The 16458-nt window shown below is 49.4% G+C and overlaps 1 protein-coding gene across 2 annotated transcripts in view; it reads right to left on the bottom strand.

Moving 5' to 3' along the window:
- Positions 1-3114: 3114 nt before the first annotated feature.
- The window catches only part of FRMPD1 (FERM and PDZ domain containing 1), a 93736-nt gene continuing 80392 nt past the window's right edge, over positions 3115-16458 (bottom strand). For both annotated transcript variants that reach the window (XM_078061466.1, XM_078061467.1), the window contains exons 11-16: positions 15863-15989; positions 15620-15715; positions 13310-13492; positions 12269-12416; positions 8660-9448; positions 3115-5627 (exon numbers count right to left, since the gene is read on the bottom strand). In XM_078061466.1, the coding sequence (XP_077917592.1) occupies positions 3244-5627; positions 8660-9448; positions 12269-12416; positions 13310-13492; positions 15620-15715; positions 15863-15989 (3727 nt within the window). In that variant the 3' untranslated portion in view covers positions 3115-3243. The remainder of the gene's footprint in view (positions 5628-8659; positions 9449-12268; positions 12417-13309; positions 13493-15619; positions 15716-15862; positions 15990-16458) is intronic.

Raw genomic sequence — 16458 nt, 5'->3', positions numbered from 1 at the left:
TCAGTGGCTCCCACCACACCTACCAGTCCCTGCACTTTGCACTCAGCCAAACTGGATACCTTTCCTCTCTCCCAGCCACTTCTCTAGTGTCTCTTCACCTTTGAATGAGCTCATGGCCATCCCCACAGAAATGTCCTCAGAACTGCTCCTCCCACCCCTCCTACCCTGCACCCCCACCCCCCAACTCCCACCACGCAGCAGACCTCCGTTTGCCAGATGATTATGTGTCTCCCCTATTTCAAACCCTAGTGGCTTCCCATTGTACTTGAATATACACCTTCCCAAGGCCTTCCTGGCCTGGTTCCTGGCTGCCCCACCAACCTCACCTATCACTCTTCCTCTGGATTGCTGTGTTCCAGTCACACCTGTCTTCTTGAAATGCTTCAAATATACCAAAGACCTTTGCAGATACTTTTCCCATTCCTCTCACTTTTTCCATGGCTGGCTCCTTCCTATCCTTTAGGCTTCAGCTTAAACCTTCCCTCTTCAGAGAGGCCTTTACTGATCGCCCAGGTAAGATAAGTTCATCCCATCCCCATCTTGGCACTCTTCATTTCTTTCTAACAGTAATCTTTTTTCTGTGTCTTTCCTACTAATTTTAAGTTCCTGAGGGAACATCTATCATGTTGATGGTTTGATTCCCAGTGCCACTGCACAGGAAAGATTTGTTGACAGAACCACCAAATGAGTGATCTTTCTCCTTTCTTAACACATCCAAAACTTACCTTCCTATCTACCAAATCCAGGACAGGATGCTCAGTAGCTACTCAATAAATACTTCTTGACATAGTTCTAATTAATGCTGCCTCCTACAGGAAGCCTTCCATGATCACTACTCTGTCCCCAACTCCAAAATGACTTCTCTCCTTTGAGCTCTCATTGCACCTTATCTGTCCTCTTTGGTCACCCTGAGCAGACAATGCCTTATATTATAGGTCTCTATCTCTACATGTCATCTTATCTCTTAGACCAGGAGCTCTTGAAGACAGGATTCTTATATCCATAATCCTGCATCAGGCATCACTTGGGATGGGTGTAACAAATGTTTGTATAAAGAAATGAATCAGCCAATGTGATGGTGAGTGGAAAAAGGATGGAAAAGTGCAAATGTCTGCTAGTTTCTTAGTCATTAAACAACTGACTCTTGCATTGCATCCCATTCTGCCTATTTCATGTAGGGGGCTCTGTATCTCAAAGAAAGTGCTAAACAGGACCCCATCCCTCATTGTAGCTTCTCAACAATGAGGGATTTCCTGGAACTTCTGGAACTTAGTACTCCTCATGGGAACTGCAGAGCAACCTACTAACTCCATGCAGTAGCAATCCAAGAGAGTTAATGGATTGGGGGGGGGGGGAGGAAGCAAAGAAAGACAGAAATAAACATCTGAGTGACTGTGCCAGAGGCTTCAGTCTTCTTCCTGCCTTCATGATTATTTCTCACAATAATGCTGAATGTGTATTACATAACAATCTCTAGTTTAGGGTGTTGTCCCATTGATAAGAAAATATATTCAAGGTATCTAAGGCATCTGGCACACTGTAGGTCCTCACTAAATGAGACTAGTAATAATTCCTTTTGTCAGTTGGGGAAACTGAGGCCCAGAGAAGTGCCTATAAGAACACTGCCAGGATTCAAGCCCTGGTTGAGTTGAAGTCCTGAGCTCCTTCCTTCAACTTTCAAACATATAGATTATGCAGCTCTTCACACAGCTTTCTGCTGGTAAAAGTGTTCATGTACTGTTTAACATCATATAATTTTTATTATTTCAGTGTCCTATTGTTCCTACTTTTCATGGCCACAAAAGCACTTCAAATCTATGTTCAAGAGCCTTATTTAAATTTTATTCAAACTATTGTGTGGAAAGAAACAAGCCTCTAAGAAAATAAATCTTTTCCTGGCACAAGGACTGGTTAACTGGTTAGTTAACAAGTAACTGGTAACAAGGGGTTTTAGAAGGGGTCTTTTCCCAAAATATGGCTTTCCTCCAATTGCCAAGACCTTAGGTACATAACACTCTCATTCTGCCCCCTGCTTTTTCTGGGTGAAGGAGAGGAATTAAGGGGCCAGTGCAGACCCACAACTGATCAGGAGTACCAGAGGGACAAAAGGACCCCTTGAATGAGCTCTAGTAGCCCCAGGTGAGCGTCTAAGCCAGCTTTGGCCTGGACAGAGAAGCCAGGGGAAAAAGACATCCCAAGGGTATCTTGAAACCAGTTTTCCTAGAGTCTGAAAACAAAATGTAGGAAATGGTTTCACACTAGGAGAGGTACCCATAAATTCCGAGGGTTATTCCTGATTTTACTGAGTATTTACTAAATTATTTACTATATTTCTACACTGCAAAGCAGGAACTCTTAATATTTAGAGAGAAAACCAAAGCACGGAGTAGTTAAGTAGCTTGTCCTGTGTCCCACTAAGATTAACAGGGATTAACTGGCTCAACTGGGATTAGTGAGAAAGGTACTAAATATATTTCTTTTGCTCTAATATTACTCTTAAAAAAGGCAAATCTAATTCAGGGCTTTAATGTTTGCAGTTTTAGACATGTACAACAGAAAAAGGGTACAATATTCTGGTGTGCAGTCAATTTCCGAGGAAGCCCAGGGCATACACTCCTGGATGTGGGTCACCGTGCGACTAAGGACTTACTGCCACCTAGTGGCAACCTATGTTTCTCATAGTGAGGGGGCCAAGAATTACCAGGCCTGTGCCGCAAACCAAAACTTATGAAGGTAGAATCTACCAAATCTGACATGTATTCACTCCTATTTGTGAAGGTTATTGCCAAATCAGTGTGATATTAGCAGTCAAGACCATTTTTCAGTGACCCCCCACCTTCCTCCCTCATCCTTGTCATCTTGGGACAGTGAGTTCCTCTTGCTTCCACAACCCCAGGGTGAATTCCTAGTCCGTACGGTTTACTGAGGGCAATCTACTTATCTGTATCCCCCCTGAGGGTCTGTGAGCACCCTAACGGGGCAGGGACTTGTCTTATTCATCTTTATATCCTAAGTGCCTACACATGGCCTGACCCAGAGGAGGTCCCTAGTGAATGTTTGTTGAATGAATACAAGTAAGTGCTTTTGACCCAAACTTATCATCACTCTGTATGATTCAGGCCAGGATGAAGCAGCAGTTTATTTGAATACTCTAGTAAACATTTTGGAGGGGTGGGCGGAGGAATGGAGGGGCTTCTCAGGACAGTGTCCAGGGCAGGGCAGGAGCCTGGGCCAGCAGCCCGTTCACAGGGCAGCAGATGCCCGGAACTTCTGGGTCAAACAGAACACGGCAGCCGTGAGGGCCGTGCACTGACGGGCCAAGAGTTTCACACTCAGGTCATGGTAGCCTCTCTCACAGGCCAGCCTAGCAGCCTCCACGAACTGGTGGTAGGTGTACACCACATCCCTCAGTTTCCCAGCCACCTCCCGGTGCCGGCCCGAGCAGCGGCCGCAGTCTGTGAACTGGAAGCACAGGCCGGCCAGCTGGACCAGGTGCTGGAAGGTGTCCCGCACGGCGCCCTGCATCTCTTCGGGGGACTGGTCCATTCTGATCACATGTTGACAGCTTGACAGGAGCTTCTGGGAACCCATGCAGAGGCGGCTCCGGCTTTCTGAAAAGTGCCAGGTGCACTTCTCCGGGGGGTGTCTCTTCCCATCCCCCCAGGAAGCCTCTAGAATATCTTGTAATTCCAGTAAGCTCTCTGTGAGTTGGACGAAGCCCTCTGGGCTGCTGGCTGGGGCAGCTTTCAGCTGTCTCAGAGCCCTGGAGCAGTACTCTGGCCAGATGTGGCTACTCCTCGACGGGGGCTCGGCGCTGCAGCTGTGGGCCCGGGCAGGCCTCCAGGGCAGGGCCAGCTGGCTGCCTGCAGAGGGCGGTGAGGTGAGGGGGGCCGTGGGGTGTGCCTCCAAGTTCCTGTCTTCTTCCTCTGCGTCTGGCTGCAGGCCCTGGAAGCACGTGGCGTAGGAGAACTGGCAGCTGCACGGCTCCATCCCAATCCTAGGGGCCACCGTTTCATCTGTACCCATGAACCCCAAAGACGTGGCCATCCTGAGGCTGGCAGAAACTTTAGGATGACTTTCTGGGGCAAAGCACAGGAAAGACTTCTCAGCAGAAAGGCAGATGCTAGGGCTTTTGCCTTTGTTTTCTAACAGTGAGCAATGGTTTGAACCTTCTAAGTGGGGCTCCTTTTGGGGACATGCTAGTGGCTTTGGCAAAGAAGGACCTGGATTAAAAGAGATCTGCTGTGGAGGGTCCCTAGAGGCTGTATCTTCCCCCATCACATGGTTAAGTGGCTCGGCCTTGACCCCCTCCAGAGGGAAGACTGATGGAATGGTCTGGTCCCCAAGCAAGAAATCAGGGTCTAAATCCAGCTCTTCCAATAGTTTTTGCTCTTGGGCCAGGCAGGCTTGGCTTGGGGTTTCTCTGCTTTGTCCTTTGGGGTCCGTGGGGGAATGTGGCAGGATCTGCTCAGTTCCTGCTACAGGAGACTTCAAGGAGAGCGAGGCTATTATTCCACCAGCTGGAGCACTGACACCCGTAGTCTGTGGCACCGCATTCGACAGGCCACTCCTGGAGTCACCTGAATCTTGCCCAGATTCATCATGAAATAAACTGGTGCCATTTTTGTTTGCAACTTCTCCGTCATGTCCCAGAGAGAGCTGTCCTTGTTGCTCCTCCTCTGTAGGAAAAGCAGCCATCTTCTTTCCTGAATTTATTCCACATTCACCACTTCTAGGCCTGATTGGAAGAGACAACGAAGGCTGTGTGCGCTTGGGGGCAGTTTCTTGCAGAGGATTTGTAGACAAAGATCCCAGCCCTGTTTCCAACTGGACTCCTCCCAGCTCTAGAGTATCTGCTTGAGAGGCATTATGCGGCCCTGGGCTGATGGGCAGGCAGCCTCTATCTGGGTTTGGGTCAGCACTGGGGAGGGAGGAGGTGCTGTCCCCAAGCTCTAGGGTGAGTTCTTTGGGGGCACTGCCAACCGAGTGTTGAAATGGAGACAAGGTTTGGGAAGGCTCTGCCTGAGCATTATCTGGACCAGGTGAGCCTGGATTGGAACAGTGAGGGGTACTTGCCGGGGAACTGGCAACAGTGGCAGTCAGGGGGGCATCCCCAGAACTCTCTTTATGGTTGAGGTCAATCCGGAGGCGAATAGCAGAAATAGAAGACACTCGAGAGTCGATGACTGACTTGGTTTCCATGGTCTCAGGCTCCATCTCCATGACCCGGGAGGCTGGGTTTTTGCTCTTGGTCTTTCTCAAGGGACCCAGCAGCCCCAGGGCCTTGGTCTCTAGGAGGCCGGGCTCACCCTGCATGTCCTGCAGAGAGGACACAGTTGGGGAGGATGCACCGAGGGCCAGATAGGGCTCCCTGTTGTAGTAGCACACATCGTCCACACTCTCCAGGGAGGCTGAGGGCACCAGGGGAAATGAGACTTGACAGGTGTAGTCAGTCTGTAGGAAAGACCTTCTTTTCCTCAGGGTCTTGGCATACTTCTTCACCCCTCCCCTTCTGCTTGGTTCTCTTCCATCTGGCCCAGGATTCAGGCTATCCTCAGGGGTGCAAGTGCTAAACTTATTCTTCAAGCTTGTGGCACTGAGTTCTGCAGCAGGAACAGCTCTGGGCCCTGAGAATCAACAAAGGAAAGAGTACATGAAATGAAGAAAAACAAAGAGACTAAGAGAACTTGGGCTCAGGACTCAGGGTTGCCTAGGTTCAAGTCCTGGCTGAGCCAGGTCACCTTGGGCACGCTAATTCTTGACCTCCTCCATTTGCTCATCCAATAAATGGGAATAGTTTTTGATTCTTGGTTGCCCACAACCCATTTTATTGTCTTTTGGTCACAGTACCAAATGAAATGAAAATCAGTACCAAAATGAAAATGAGATGAATGAAATCTCCCCCAATGGTTACAGTCTGTTGGAACTCTTCATGATTGTGCCCTATCCACAATCAGTCAAGTAGCCAGATTTATGACCTAGAAAGTCAGCCACAAATTTCCTAGATTTTCACACTTGAACACATAGATTTAAAATAATAAGAATAAGGGGCGCCTGGGAGCGCAGTCGGTTAAGTGTCTGACTTTTGGTTTTGGTTCAGGTCGTGATCTCAGGATCATGAGATTGAGCCCCACATTGGGCTCTCTCTCTGTAGAATAAATCTTTAAAAAATAAAATAATAATAATAATAATAAGCAGAGCCCATCCTTTGCAGCCACTGATAATACGATGAGGAATCCTGTCACACAGTCTCTGGGCCTGGTTTAAACCAGCTCTTCACATTTGCTAGCAATTCAATAACTATCTGACATCTTTCTAACACTCCTTCTTTGTGTTTATGTCGACCAAGTCAGTCAGTAGCTGTGGTAGTGGGCAGCCTTGCACTCCCGCGCAGGTTCAGTGAACTGGTGCATATCAAGCTCCCAGAACAAGGTCTGTGTCTACCAGTAGGTCAGTGACAGGAGCTGCTACCACCCCTGTTCTTATTGCCACCACAGGCATGAGGACGGAGGGAGCTTTCTCTTGACAAAAAGTGTCACGACTCCAGGCACCTGGATGGTTCAGTTGGTTAGACGTCTGACTCTTGGTTTCGGCTTGGGTCGTGGTCTCGGGGTCATGGGATCGAGCCCCATGTCGGGCTCTGCACTCAGCACAGAGTCAGCTTGTCCCTCTCCCTCTGTTCCTCCCCCTGCTTACATGCTCTCTCTCTCAAATAAATAAAAATCTTAAAAAAAAAGTGTCACGACTCAGTCGCAGGTATGAGGGGTTTTGTGCATACCAGGATGGACCTTTCTGAGTGGAGAAGCACTTTGTGAAGAAGTCCAGGGAATCAGGCAGAAGGAATCAGGATCATAACCCAGCACTTGAGAATCTGAGGGACTCAGACCCGTTGTTTCCAATTTGGCTATACCTCATTAAAAACCTTATCATCTCCTAGGCTGCTCCTCAGGCCTCCTCAATCAGAATCTTGGAGGCTACCACCTAAGAAGCTGTAGTATTTAAACCTGGTCCCTTGGGTGATTCTGATGCCCACCCATGTTTCGGTCTCTGTTGTGCCCCCATCTTGACCCCTGCACAATGGCTGGCCCAGCAAGGCAAAGCTGAGGGCATGGATGGCAGTTGGCTGGATTCTTTGGAGAACAGTGCAAACTTGCTCCTAAGTTTCTCCTTCTCTAGGGGTATGGTCCATTAATGAACTCAGGGTAGATGGTGGAGAGTTCATTCATTCATTTAGCAAAATTGCCAGGCACTATGTGCTGGGCACACAGGGCTGAGCGTGAAATACACAGCTCCTACACTCTAAGGAATTCTTGGGTTTTTAGTGAGGAAGAGAAACATCAACACAAAAATCACACAAATAGACAATTATAGGCAATGCTAAGGACTAGGCAGGAAGCCCCCAGGAGGCTATGAAAACATAGCCCTAGTCTTGGCAGTCTGGGTCCATGTTTCGGGGGAAGTGAATTTCCAGGTGGGACCTGATAGATGGGTGGGCATTAACAGCCAAAGATCAGGGTGAGGCGTGTTTCAGGTGGAAAGAGCAGCACAACAAAGGCCAGAGGTAGGAAAGAGCATGGCACTCTTCAAGAACAGCAAGGAGGTCTCTGTGGTAGGTATGCAGAAAGAGGGCTCAGGAGGACGGAGAGAGAGAGAAAGACGCCATGTCACAGAGGACCTTGAGGTGCCTCATGGGGGCTGCTCAGGAGCTGGCCTCTCTCCCACCAACAACAGGAAACCACCAGAGGGCAGGGAACAGGGAAAGGTTGAAAAAAAAAATAAGGGGCGCCTGGGTGGCTCAGTCGTTAAGCGTCTGCCTTCAGCTCAGGTCATGATCCCAGGGTCCTGGGATCGAGCCCCGCATCGGGCTCCCTGCTCAGCGGGAAGCCTGTTTCTTCCTCTCCCTCTCCCCCTGCTTGTGATCCTGCTCTCACTGTGTCTCTCTGTCAAATAAATAAATAAAACCTTTAAAAATAAATAAATAAAAGGGCTGCAGCTTCCCCAGCTTCTGCTGGGTCACCATCGATGTCTGTGTGCTATTTTCCAATTTTTTTTTCCTTCAGCATATTTTGTGTGTGTGTGTGTGTGTGTGTGTGTGTAAGTGTCCTGCAAGGATCTCAAGTCAACTCAGGAAGTCACTCTATGTGGAAAGACACCCCACACTCTTTGTGGAGGAAAGGATAAGGAACCAGAAAGAAACAGGACCAACAGATCCCCTGCCTTTTCTTATGTGTAAGTCTCTTAAGGGGCCACCAATGGCCTATCAGGTTCTTCTTGCTTCAAAGCCGCACTTAATGTAGCGTCAGGGTCAGTAATGACGCAGCCACTTCCCTCTGCTGAGCACTCCTGTCAAACCCTTTTCTGTGTAAATTCTGTCCACCACACAAGGCCCAGTCCATCTGCCACCTCTTCTGGGAAGCCTTTCCTGTTGAATTAGCGCCTCCCATCTTTGCTCGCCTACAGTTCTCTGAACCTCCCTTGTAGCATTGACTTGAAGTTATGACACTCATAATAACTTGGTCCACTGAGCCCCGCTGGGCCTTCTCAAACAAGGACAAGGACCCTGCTTTACTCCTGTGTTTTCCCTTCCAGCTTGGTCCTTGCCCCTGTGGGTGTTCAGGAGCTGCCTGCCGAGTCTGCAGACCTGCTGCGGAGGGCTCACCTGAGAGGGCATCTGGGGGTGTGAGCTTGTCAGCAGCATCATAGTATTCCTCATCCGAGCTACCATCCTCCAAGGCCAGTGGCAGGTGCGGGGCCAGGGCTTCCAGAGCGGAGCTGGGCTGCTGAGCGCAGGCCGGGAGGCCCCCGCCCTGCCGGGAGGCTGTGCTCTCCGAGCTGTCGCTCAGGTGCCTGGCCAGGGAGACACCGGAGCACAGACTATAGTAGTCGGTCCGGCTGCCCTCATACAGCCCGGGGTCCAGCCTGACTGCACTCAGTTCTGGTCCCCAGCTGAAAGTCTCAGGAGCGGGACTCTCAGAAAACTCTGTCTTCTGGCATGGAGGACTGGCTCTCTGGGCCAGGTCCAGGAGACAGAGGAAGCCACTGGTTTCAATCCTGCTTCTCTCCTCTTGGCTGTTGGAACCGAGAGTCTCTGGGAAGCCCGGTGAGCTGGAGTGGAAGAAGCCAGACCTGCTGGAAGAGCAAGTGTCCAAATCATCCTCTTCCAGGGCGTCCATGGACTCACTGGAGCCACTGGTCCTGCAGCCTCGGCTCTCAGTGTTGGCCGAGTCAGATGCCTCGGACTCAGCACTGTCTGTCATGCTGCTGGCCCCGGAGATGCTCGGGCCCCTCCTGGCCACCTCAGGCGTGGGGCTGTCCCCAGGAGGCAGCTCCTCTTCGACGAGCGGTCTGCAGGGACCCAGCTTCAGCAGTTGTCTGTCAGAGAGAGGTTCCAGCACACAATCCAGTTCAGAGGACTCCTCTGAGTCGCTGCACGCCCTGGATTCGTAGCCTGTAATGCAAGGGACCCCGGGGGTTAGGTGACAGCATTCAGGGACTGGCAGAGGTATAAGTCCTCCCATCCCTCATTCTGCCTGCCCTCCCATTCTCCAGGGTGGCCAGCCAAGATCACGCTGCATTGGCTGACACAGGACGCATGGGATTCCAGAGTCCATGTTCTCCCCACACATCGGGCTACTTTCCCACATCTACCTGAACTGCGTAATGGAGACAGGACTACTTCCGAGGAGAGCTATGTGTTCGTGGAAACATGGAGGTTATGTGGCTGGATTTCACTCTGCTCTGGGCAGCATCACGCAGGTTTGCTAGGCCCCTCCTCAAATCCCAGCTCTGTCCTGTCCCCAAATGGGGAATCATATTTAAAAAATCAAACAGATCCTCAGCCCTAACCCTGATGTACTAAGTCAAATATCTAGGGAATGGGGCTGAAAATCTGTATTCTTAGCAACCTTTGTGGGATTCTGAGGCTAGTAGGCTGGCACCATTTTGAAGCCTGGCCTTGGGGACCCACTGGTGCTACCGGGCTTTTAGGACAATCAAAACTCATCTAGCTGCTGGTACTCAGGAAGAATTCATGGCAGGAAGGTTGAGGGCATTGACCCAGGTCTCTAATTTCTCTTCTGCCATAGCCTCCAGTGTGATAATTCTAAAAACTTCTCTCTGATCACATTATACTCTACTTAAATCCCCTGATGGCTTCCTCTGCCTACAGGGAGGAGCCTAAGCTCTCCCACGGGAGTTAAGGCCCCTCACAGTGTGGCCCCAACCCCTCCTCAGCAGCCTGGTCACCCCCTCACAGTGTGGCCCTGACCCCTCCTCAGCAGCCTGGTCACCCCCTCACAGTGTGGCCCTACCCCTCCTCAGCAGCCTGGTCACCCCCTCACAGTGTGGCCCTGACCCCTCCTCAGCAGCCTGGGCACCCCCTCACAGTGTGGCCCTGCCCTCTTCAGCAGCCTGGTCACCCCCTCACAGTGTGGCCCTGACCCCTCCTCAGCAGCCTGGGCACCCCCTCACAGTGTGGCCCCACCCCTCCTCAGCAGCCTGGTCACCCCCTCACAGTGTGGCCCTGACCCCTTCATAGCAGCCAGGTCATCCCCTCACAGTGTGGCCTTGACCCCTCCTCAGCAGCCTGGTCACCCCCTCACAGTGTGGCCCTGACCCCTCCTCAGCAGCCTGGTCACCCCCTCACAGTGTGGCCCTGACCCCTCCTCAGCAGCCTGGTCACCCCCTCACAGTGTGGCCCTGACCCCTCCTCAGCAGCCTGGGCACCCCCTCACAGTGTGGCCCTGACCGCTCCTCAGCAGCCTGGGCACCCCCTCACAGTGTGGCCCCACCCCTCCTCAGCAGCCTGGTCACCCCCTCACAGTGTGGCCCGACCCCTCCTCAGCAGCCTGGGCACCCCCTCACAGTGTGGCCCCGACCCCTTCTCAGCAGCCTGGGCACCCCCTCACCATGTGGCCCCGACCCCTCCTCAGCAGCCTGGGCACCCCCTCACAGTGTGGCCCCGACCCCTCCTCAGCAGCCTGGGCACCCCCTCACCATGTGGCCCCGACCCCTTCTCAACAGCCTGGGCACCCCCTCACAGTGTGGCTCTGACCCCTTCTCAACAGCCTGGTCATCCCCTCACAGTGTGGCCCCGACCCCTCCTCAGCAGCCTGGGCACCCCCTCACAGTGTGGCCCCGACCCCTCCTCAGCAGCCTGGGCACCCCCTCACAGTGTGGCTCTGACCCCTTCTCAACAGCCTGGTCATCCCCTGCAGGCTTCACATGCTCCAGCCACCACAGAGAGCTTCTCACAGATCATGACCTTGCCCTTTGTGTCATGCCTCCATGTTGTCCCCTCTGCTTCAAATGATCTCTCCTCTCTTCTTTGCCTGGTTAATTCCACCAGTCTTTCAAGATCTGCTTCAAACATCCCCCCTCTAGAGTGCCTTCCCTCCCACTGCCCCCTGCCCCAGCAGAAGCAGTCCCTCCCACCACCAGACCTTCACAACTGCTCCCACTCTGCATTGTCTGGTAAGACTCTAAGATATCATCCCTTGTTCATAAACCATGTTAAAACCAAAACAACAAGTCCCCAAAACTCATCACTTCCGAATTATTTTACTTTATCTTACTATTATCTAATCCCTTGAGATTATTTATGCCCATTTGATCCAAATGGAGGAAAGGCTACATAATGTTGTGCTACTGAGCCGTTCAGTGACATCACGTTGGTAGCCTGAAATTAGCCGTAGGGGGAGTGTTTCAACGTTTATCAGCAAACCAGTGGGAAAATGCTCCATCAACAGTGCTGAAGCAAAAGCCTGAGAGAAACTGGGAGCTGGCCTGGGGGACTGTTCATCTCATCTGGCCTTCACTACTTCATTCCTTATATATGATTTTGATTTCCTTTTATCTCCAGTATCCCCTTCTTCTAAACACGTAAGGTTGAGAATTTCTATTATAATTCAAGAGAATGCAACAGAGCACCTAGATGTAGAATAAAAACCTAGGTCATCTGTACTTTCTGAATAAATGAATAACATCTTTTTTTGCTAAAATAAAGACAAAATGCAGTGGATCTTAGAGATGATTTTAGGAAATACCACAGGGAATCAGAGACGTTCAACAGCATTTCGTGTCTTTAGGGGACTCTCAGCTACAAAGAAAGCCTATTTAGGATTTTAGAAAGATCAACTGTTTACCAGGAAATAAATGGGAAAATAGCTCTCATCCACTCAGGTGGAAGTCTCAGCTCAACTCAATTAACCCCCTTCCTTTAGGCTGTGGAAAGGGCTGGTCCTTATAGGAGCAAGCCTCAGCACCTCACCTTCTTCAGCAGATACCCGGTGCACCTGTTGTTTGTTTCCTGGCCAGAGGAAAATGGAGGTATCTGGGTCCACAAACAGCCTGTAGTACCCAGCAACCAGGCAGGCCAGGTCTTTTGCACTGTTAGATTCCAGTAGCAACGTCAGAACCTTTGAAGATAAAGAGAGCTCTTACATGAAGGGCTAAGAGACCGTCCGAAGACTGACAACAAGGCCACGTGGGGTCAATGAGAGATTCCAAGTAAGTCCAGCCATGGCCCACAGGCAGGCCGCCTGGTGTCTCCTATTCTCACCTGCAACACTGGAAATAAGCATACATGTACGCATACATACAACCACACATGCACGTACTCACACACTCACAGACACACAGTGAGTTCTTCCCCTTGAATCTCTACCATGTCTCCTGCCTCTTCACCCCCTAGTCCAGCCTCCCCATCCCAACCACCCCACCCCACCCCACCCTGTTCATTCATGCAGTGGGGCCCCTTTGAGACCTGATCTGGAAAAAGAAAAGGAAAGCAAATGGAGAAGGAAGAAGAGGGTGATAAAAAAAATAATGCAATAACAAATAATGCACCCTTGAGCACGTCAGAATTAAAGCAAAGGAAAGGCAATGTAGGACCTGGCAGAGAGGCTAGGGAAGTACTTTGCATCATTTGCCCATTTTTACTGCTGCCACTCGAAACTCTTGAGCAGCCATTCTGGTCCCATACATGTGATAAAATCATCTGGTGTGCCCTCTTAGTTTCTAAACCCATCAGAAAAGTATATATTCCAAGCTCAGTTTACACCAAAACAAAACAAAACAAAACACACACACACACACAAAGAAAAAAAAATCCAAACCCTTTTAGGACCTTCCCAAGAAAATGCACCCTGTTCATTATTCTCCTTTTGATGATACAGGATGGATGATTCATCCTCTTCAGCAAATGCTGGATATTAGATTTTGTTAATATCCATATTTGCATAAACTACCCTAGGATAATTGAGCCCCAAATTCCAGAAGTTGGATTCAAAATCTCTTCCCCATGCATTACCTTGACATCCTGAAGATACACTTTGACCATGCTCACTTTCTCGGACTCTTCTGTCAGCTCTACACGGCTGATGTTTGCAAACTCTGCCAACGTGGACATGATGTTGAGTTTGCTACTGATAATTTGGCTAATCCCATATTTGGCTCCAACTAGAAGGGCAATATACGACTCTCTATCCTGTAACTGCATCCAGTGGAAGAGGAATTAGTTTTCATTCACAAGTGAGTGAAAATACATTGCACATGCAAGACATGATACCTCTCTCTACAAAACTCCATGATTTTTATTTCAGATCCTCCCTCGCCAACTCTTCCCTAGACTGCCAAACTAGGCAATGGCCCAACCAGGGCCCCATCTACAGCTAAATTAAGTATAAGTGTATCTCTTACAAGACGCTTCACAAGAGAGAGCCAAACCACGGGACTGTTACCTGTTTCGTAAACATAACCTGTGCTTTCACACCTATGGCCCATATTCATGCTGCGCCCTATTGAAATCCTGACCCCTCTTTACAAGCTTCTGTCAAGGGTGCCTGGGTGGCTCAGTCGGTTAACCCTCTGCCTTAGGCTCAGGTCATGATCCCGGGGTCCCTGGATCAAGTCCCAAATTGGGCTCCCTGCTTGGTGGGGAGTCTGCTTCTCCCTCTCCCTGGCTCCTGCTCTCTCTCTCTCAATTAAATAAATAAGAAATCCTGGGGCGCTTGGGTGGCTCAGTTGTTAAGCGTCTGCCTTCGGCTCAGGTCATGATCCCAAGGTCCTGGGATCAAGCCCCGCATCGGACTCCTTGCTCGGCGGGAAGTCTGCTTCTCCCTCTCCCACTCCCCCCTGCTTGTGTTCCCTCTCTGACTGTCTCTCTCTCTCTGTCAAATAAATAAATGAAATCTTAAAAATAAATAAATAAATAAGAAATCTTAAAAAAAAAAAAGCTTCCATCAAAATCTACTACCTATGGAAAACATCTGCTCCATCTGTCTCCTCAAGCCAGAGTAGCCCCTTTCCTCTGCGTTGTTCCCACACCACAGCCTCGGTCCTGCTCTGGTAGCACTGAGCTGCCACTTCTCACTGTAATTATTTGTATCTGAGTGTCATGTTCACGTTAAGGTCCCTGAAAACAGAGTCGGTATTTATCTATGTTGGTAGCCCCTCGTGCCTAGCAAGCACCCTGAGCCAGTTCAATGTGGCTGGCATCTCCCGCTACCAGTTCTCACCTTACACAGGAAAAGTCAAGGGGGGCTGGGGACAGGAACTTGACGGCTGGGAGAGGACAGGAGTAGCCCGTGGTAAAAGTGCAAGTTTTTCTTGTACCTTCAAGCCTTCCCTTCTGTGATCTAGTCTCTTTTCCACCTTTTCGTCACCTACTTGTACAAAGACTCAACTGTTTTTCCCTTCCCCTGACTATCTGATGCTCTTCCTTTCTCTCCAAACATTGATTCTCTTTGTCCATCTACAGTGGTAGGTCAGCAATCTGATTAAACTGACCCATCACTGTAAACGACTCAGAAGCACACCAAATATTCACTGAGAGGAACTTTGTTGAAATATTTAAAAGCCCTCTAATGGGCAGATTGTCTGGTTTTGTGCTGGAGGGTTCTGGGGCTGTCTGAACAGTGCCGTGGGGGAGAGTCCCTGTAAGCCACAGCCCGCCTGCTGAAAAGCATAGAGCTCGAGGCCTAGGCTCCAGAAAGCAAGCTGGGGGAGGAAGGAGTACCAGAGCAGACAGCTCTTTGGCTTTTTTCCCTTTTTCAGATCCACCCTCAATTCTTTCCTTCTGAACAGTCAGGACCCCAGCCTGGCAGTCAATCTAACATCCTCATCTTTCTTTCACAATTTCCCATTCTTCCTCTTCACCTTCATATACCCAAAGCACCAGCGTAAACTGCCTACATTTCCCTTCCCTCAGAATGCCTTTCCTTCAGACTGAAATCTGGCCAAATCCAACCTTCCTGCTTTTCCCTAATCCTTTCTCCCCGCCATACTCAACCTGAAGCCGGCAAGGCTGCCCTCTGTCTTCAAACTCCACAGCAAGAGTCCAGTGCCTTTCCCATGGCCTCACTTGGTCTGTTGGGTACTTTGTTTCATTTTTTGAGGGTAGAAATCATGTCTTACTGAGTTCTGTCTCTACCCAGCATCTGTCACAGGGCTGGCACCAAGTATGATAAACACTCCCTGATGGTGTAATATTTCACATCCCAGACAAATTCTGGTACATGACAGGGGGCTCATGAATTTTAGGCTAAAAGATACACCAATCTTCAGAGGACCTCTACAGTCTCTCATTAAGAGTAGGGGTCCACATTTCTAGAATACATACCATTAGAGTAGCATTAAAGATTTTTCCACCATATGTCTTGAGTTCCCCAAGGATCTGTAGATAATTTAAACGTAGCTGGGCAGCAGAAATAAGTTGCTTAAATAGGGGGAAAAAAAAGACTTAAGTTAGAGTTATTCGCTTGCCTAAAATCTACGCAATACTGAAAATGCTTTCTCTGAGGTTTCACAACAGACAGCTGGGGGTAGGGGGTAGGGTTGGTGTTGGCAGAGGCCACGACATTACCTTTTGTCGGGGTTCCAGCAAATTCTGGTTCCTCTTCATGTGGAAGCTAATGGCTTTCTTGATGTCTTTGCCTTTCATGTTTCGGAGTAAAGTTGGAGATATAAAGTTCTCTATTCCCCAGTCCTTCCTGCCATGAGATATTGGAGACACCATTTTTACAGTATACTTGGCTCTAATTAAGAGCATAATTACTTTTGATTCAGGAACCGATGTTCCCAGAATACTGCAATCATGAGCTTCTTTCTCAACAGAAGATATATACACAGATATATATACATGTGTGTGTAAATATACATAAAATTTATAAATGTCATATATTTATATTTATATATATTTAATACACATACACTCTCTCCATAAAAACCACAGCCATTCAGGAATTAAACCCCACCTGTCTTTATGGGAGCTGATTACTTTTGGTGTGGTATGATATTCTTTTTTTTTTTTTTTAAGATTTTATTTATTTATTTGAGAGAGAGTGTGCATGCAAACGAGTGAGCACAATGGGGGGAGGGTCAGAGGAGAAGGGAGAAGCAGACTCCTTGCTGAGCAGGGAGCCCGACTCGGGGCTTGATCCCAGGACCCTGAGATCATGA

The sequence above is a fragment of the Halichoerus grypus genome, chromosome 14, assembly GCF_964656455.1.
Source record: "Halichoerus grypus chromosome 14, mHalGry1.hap1.1, whole genome shotgun sequence".
Lineage (NCBI taxonomy): Eukaryota > Metazoa > Chordata > Mammalia > Carnivora > Phocidae > Halichoerus > Halichoerus grypus.
The sequence above is the reverse complement of the archived record's forward strand: the minus strand, read 5'-3'. Positions and strand labels throughout refer to the sequence as shown.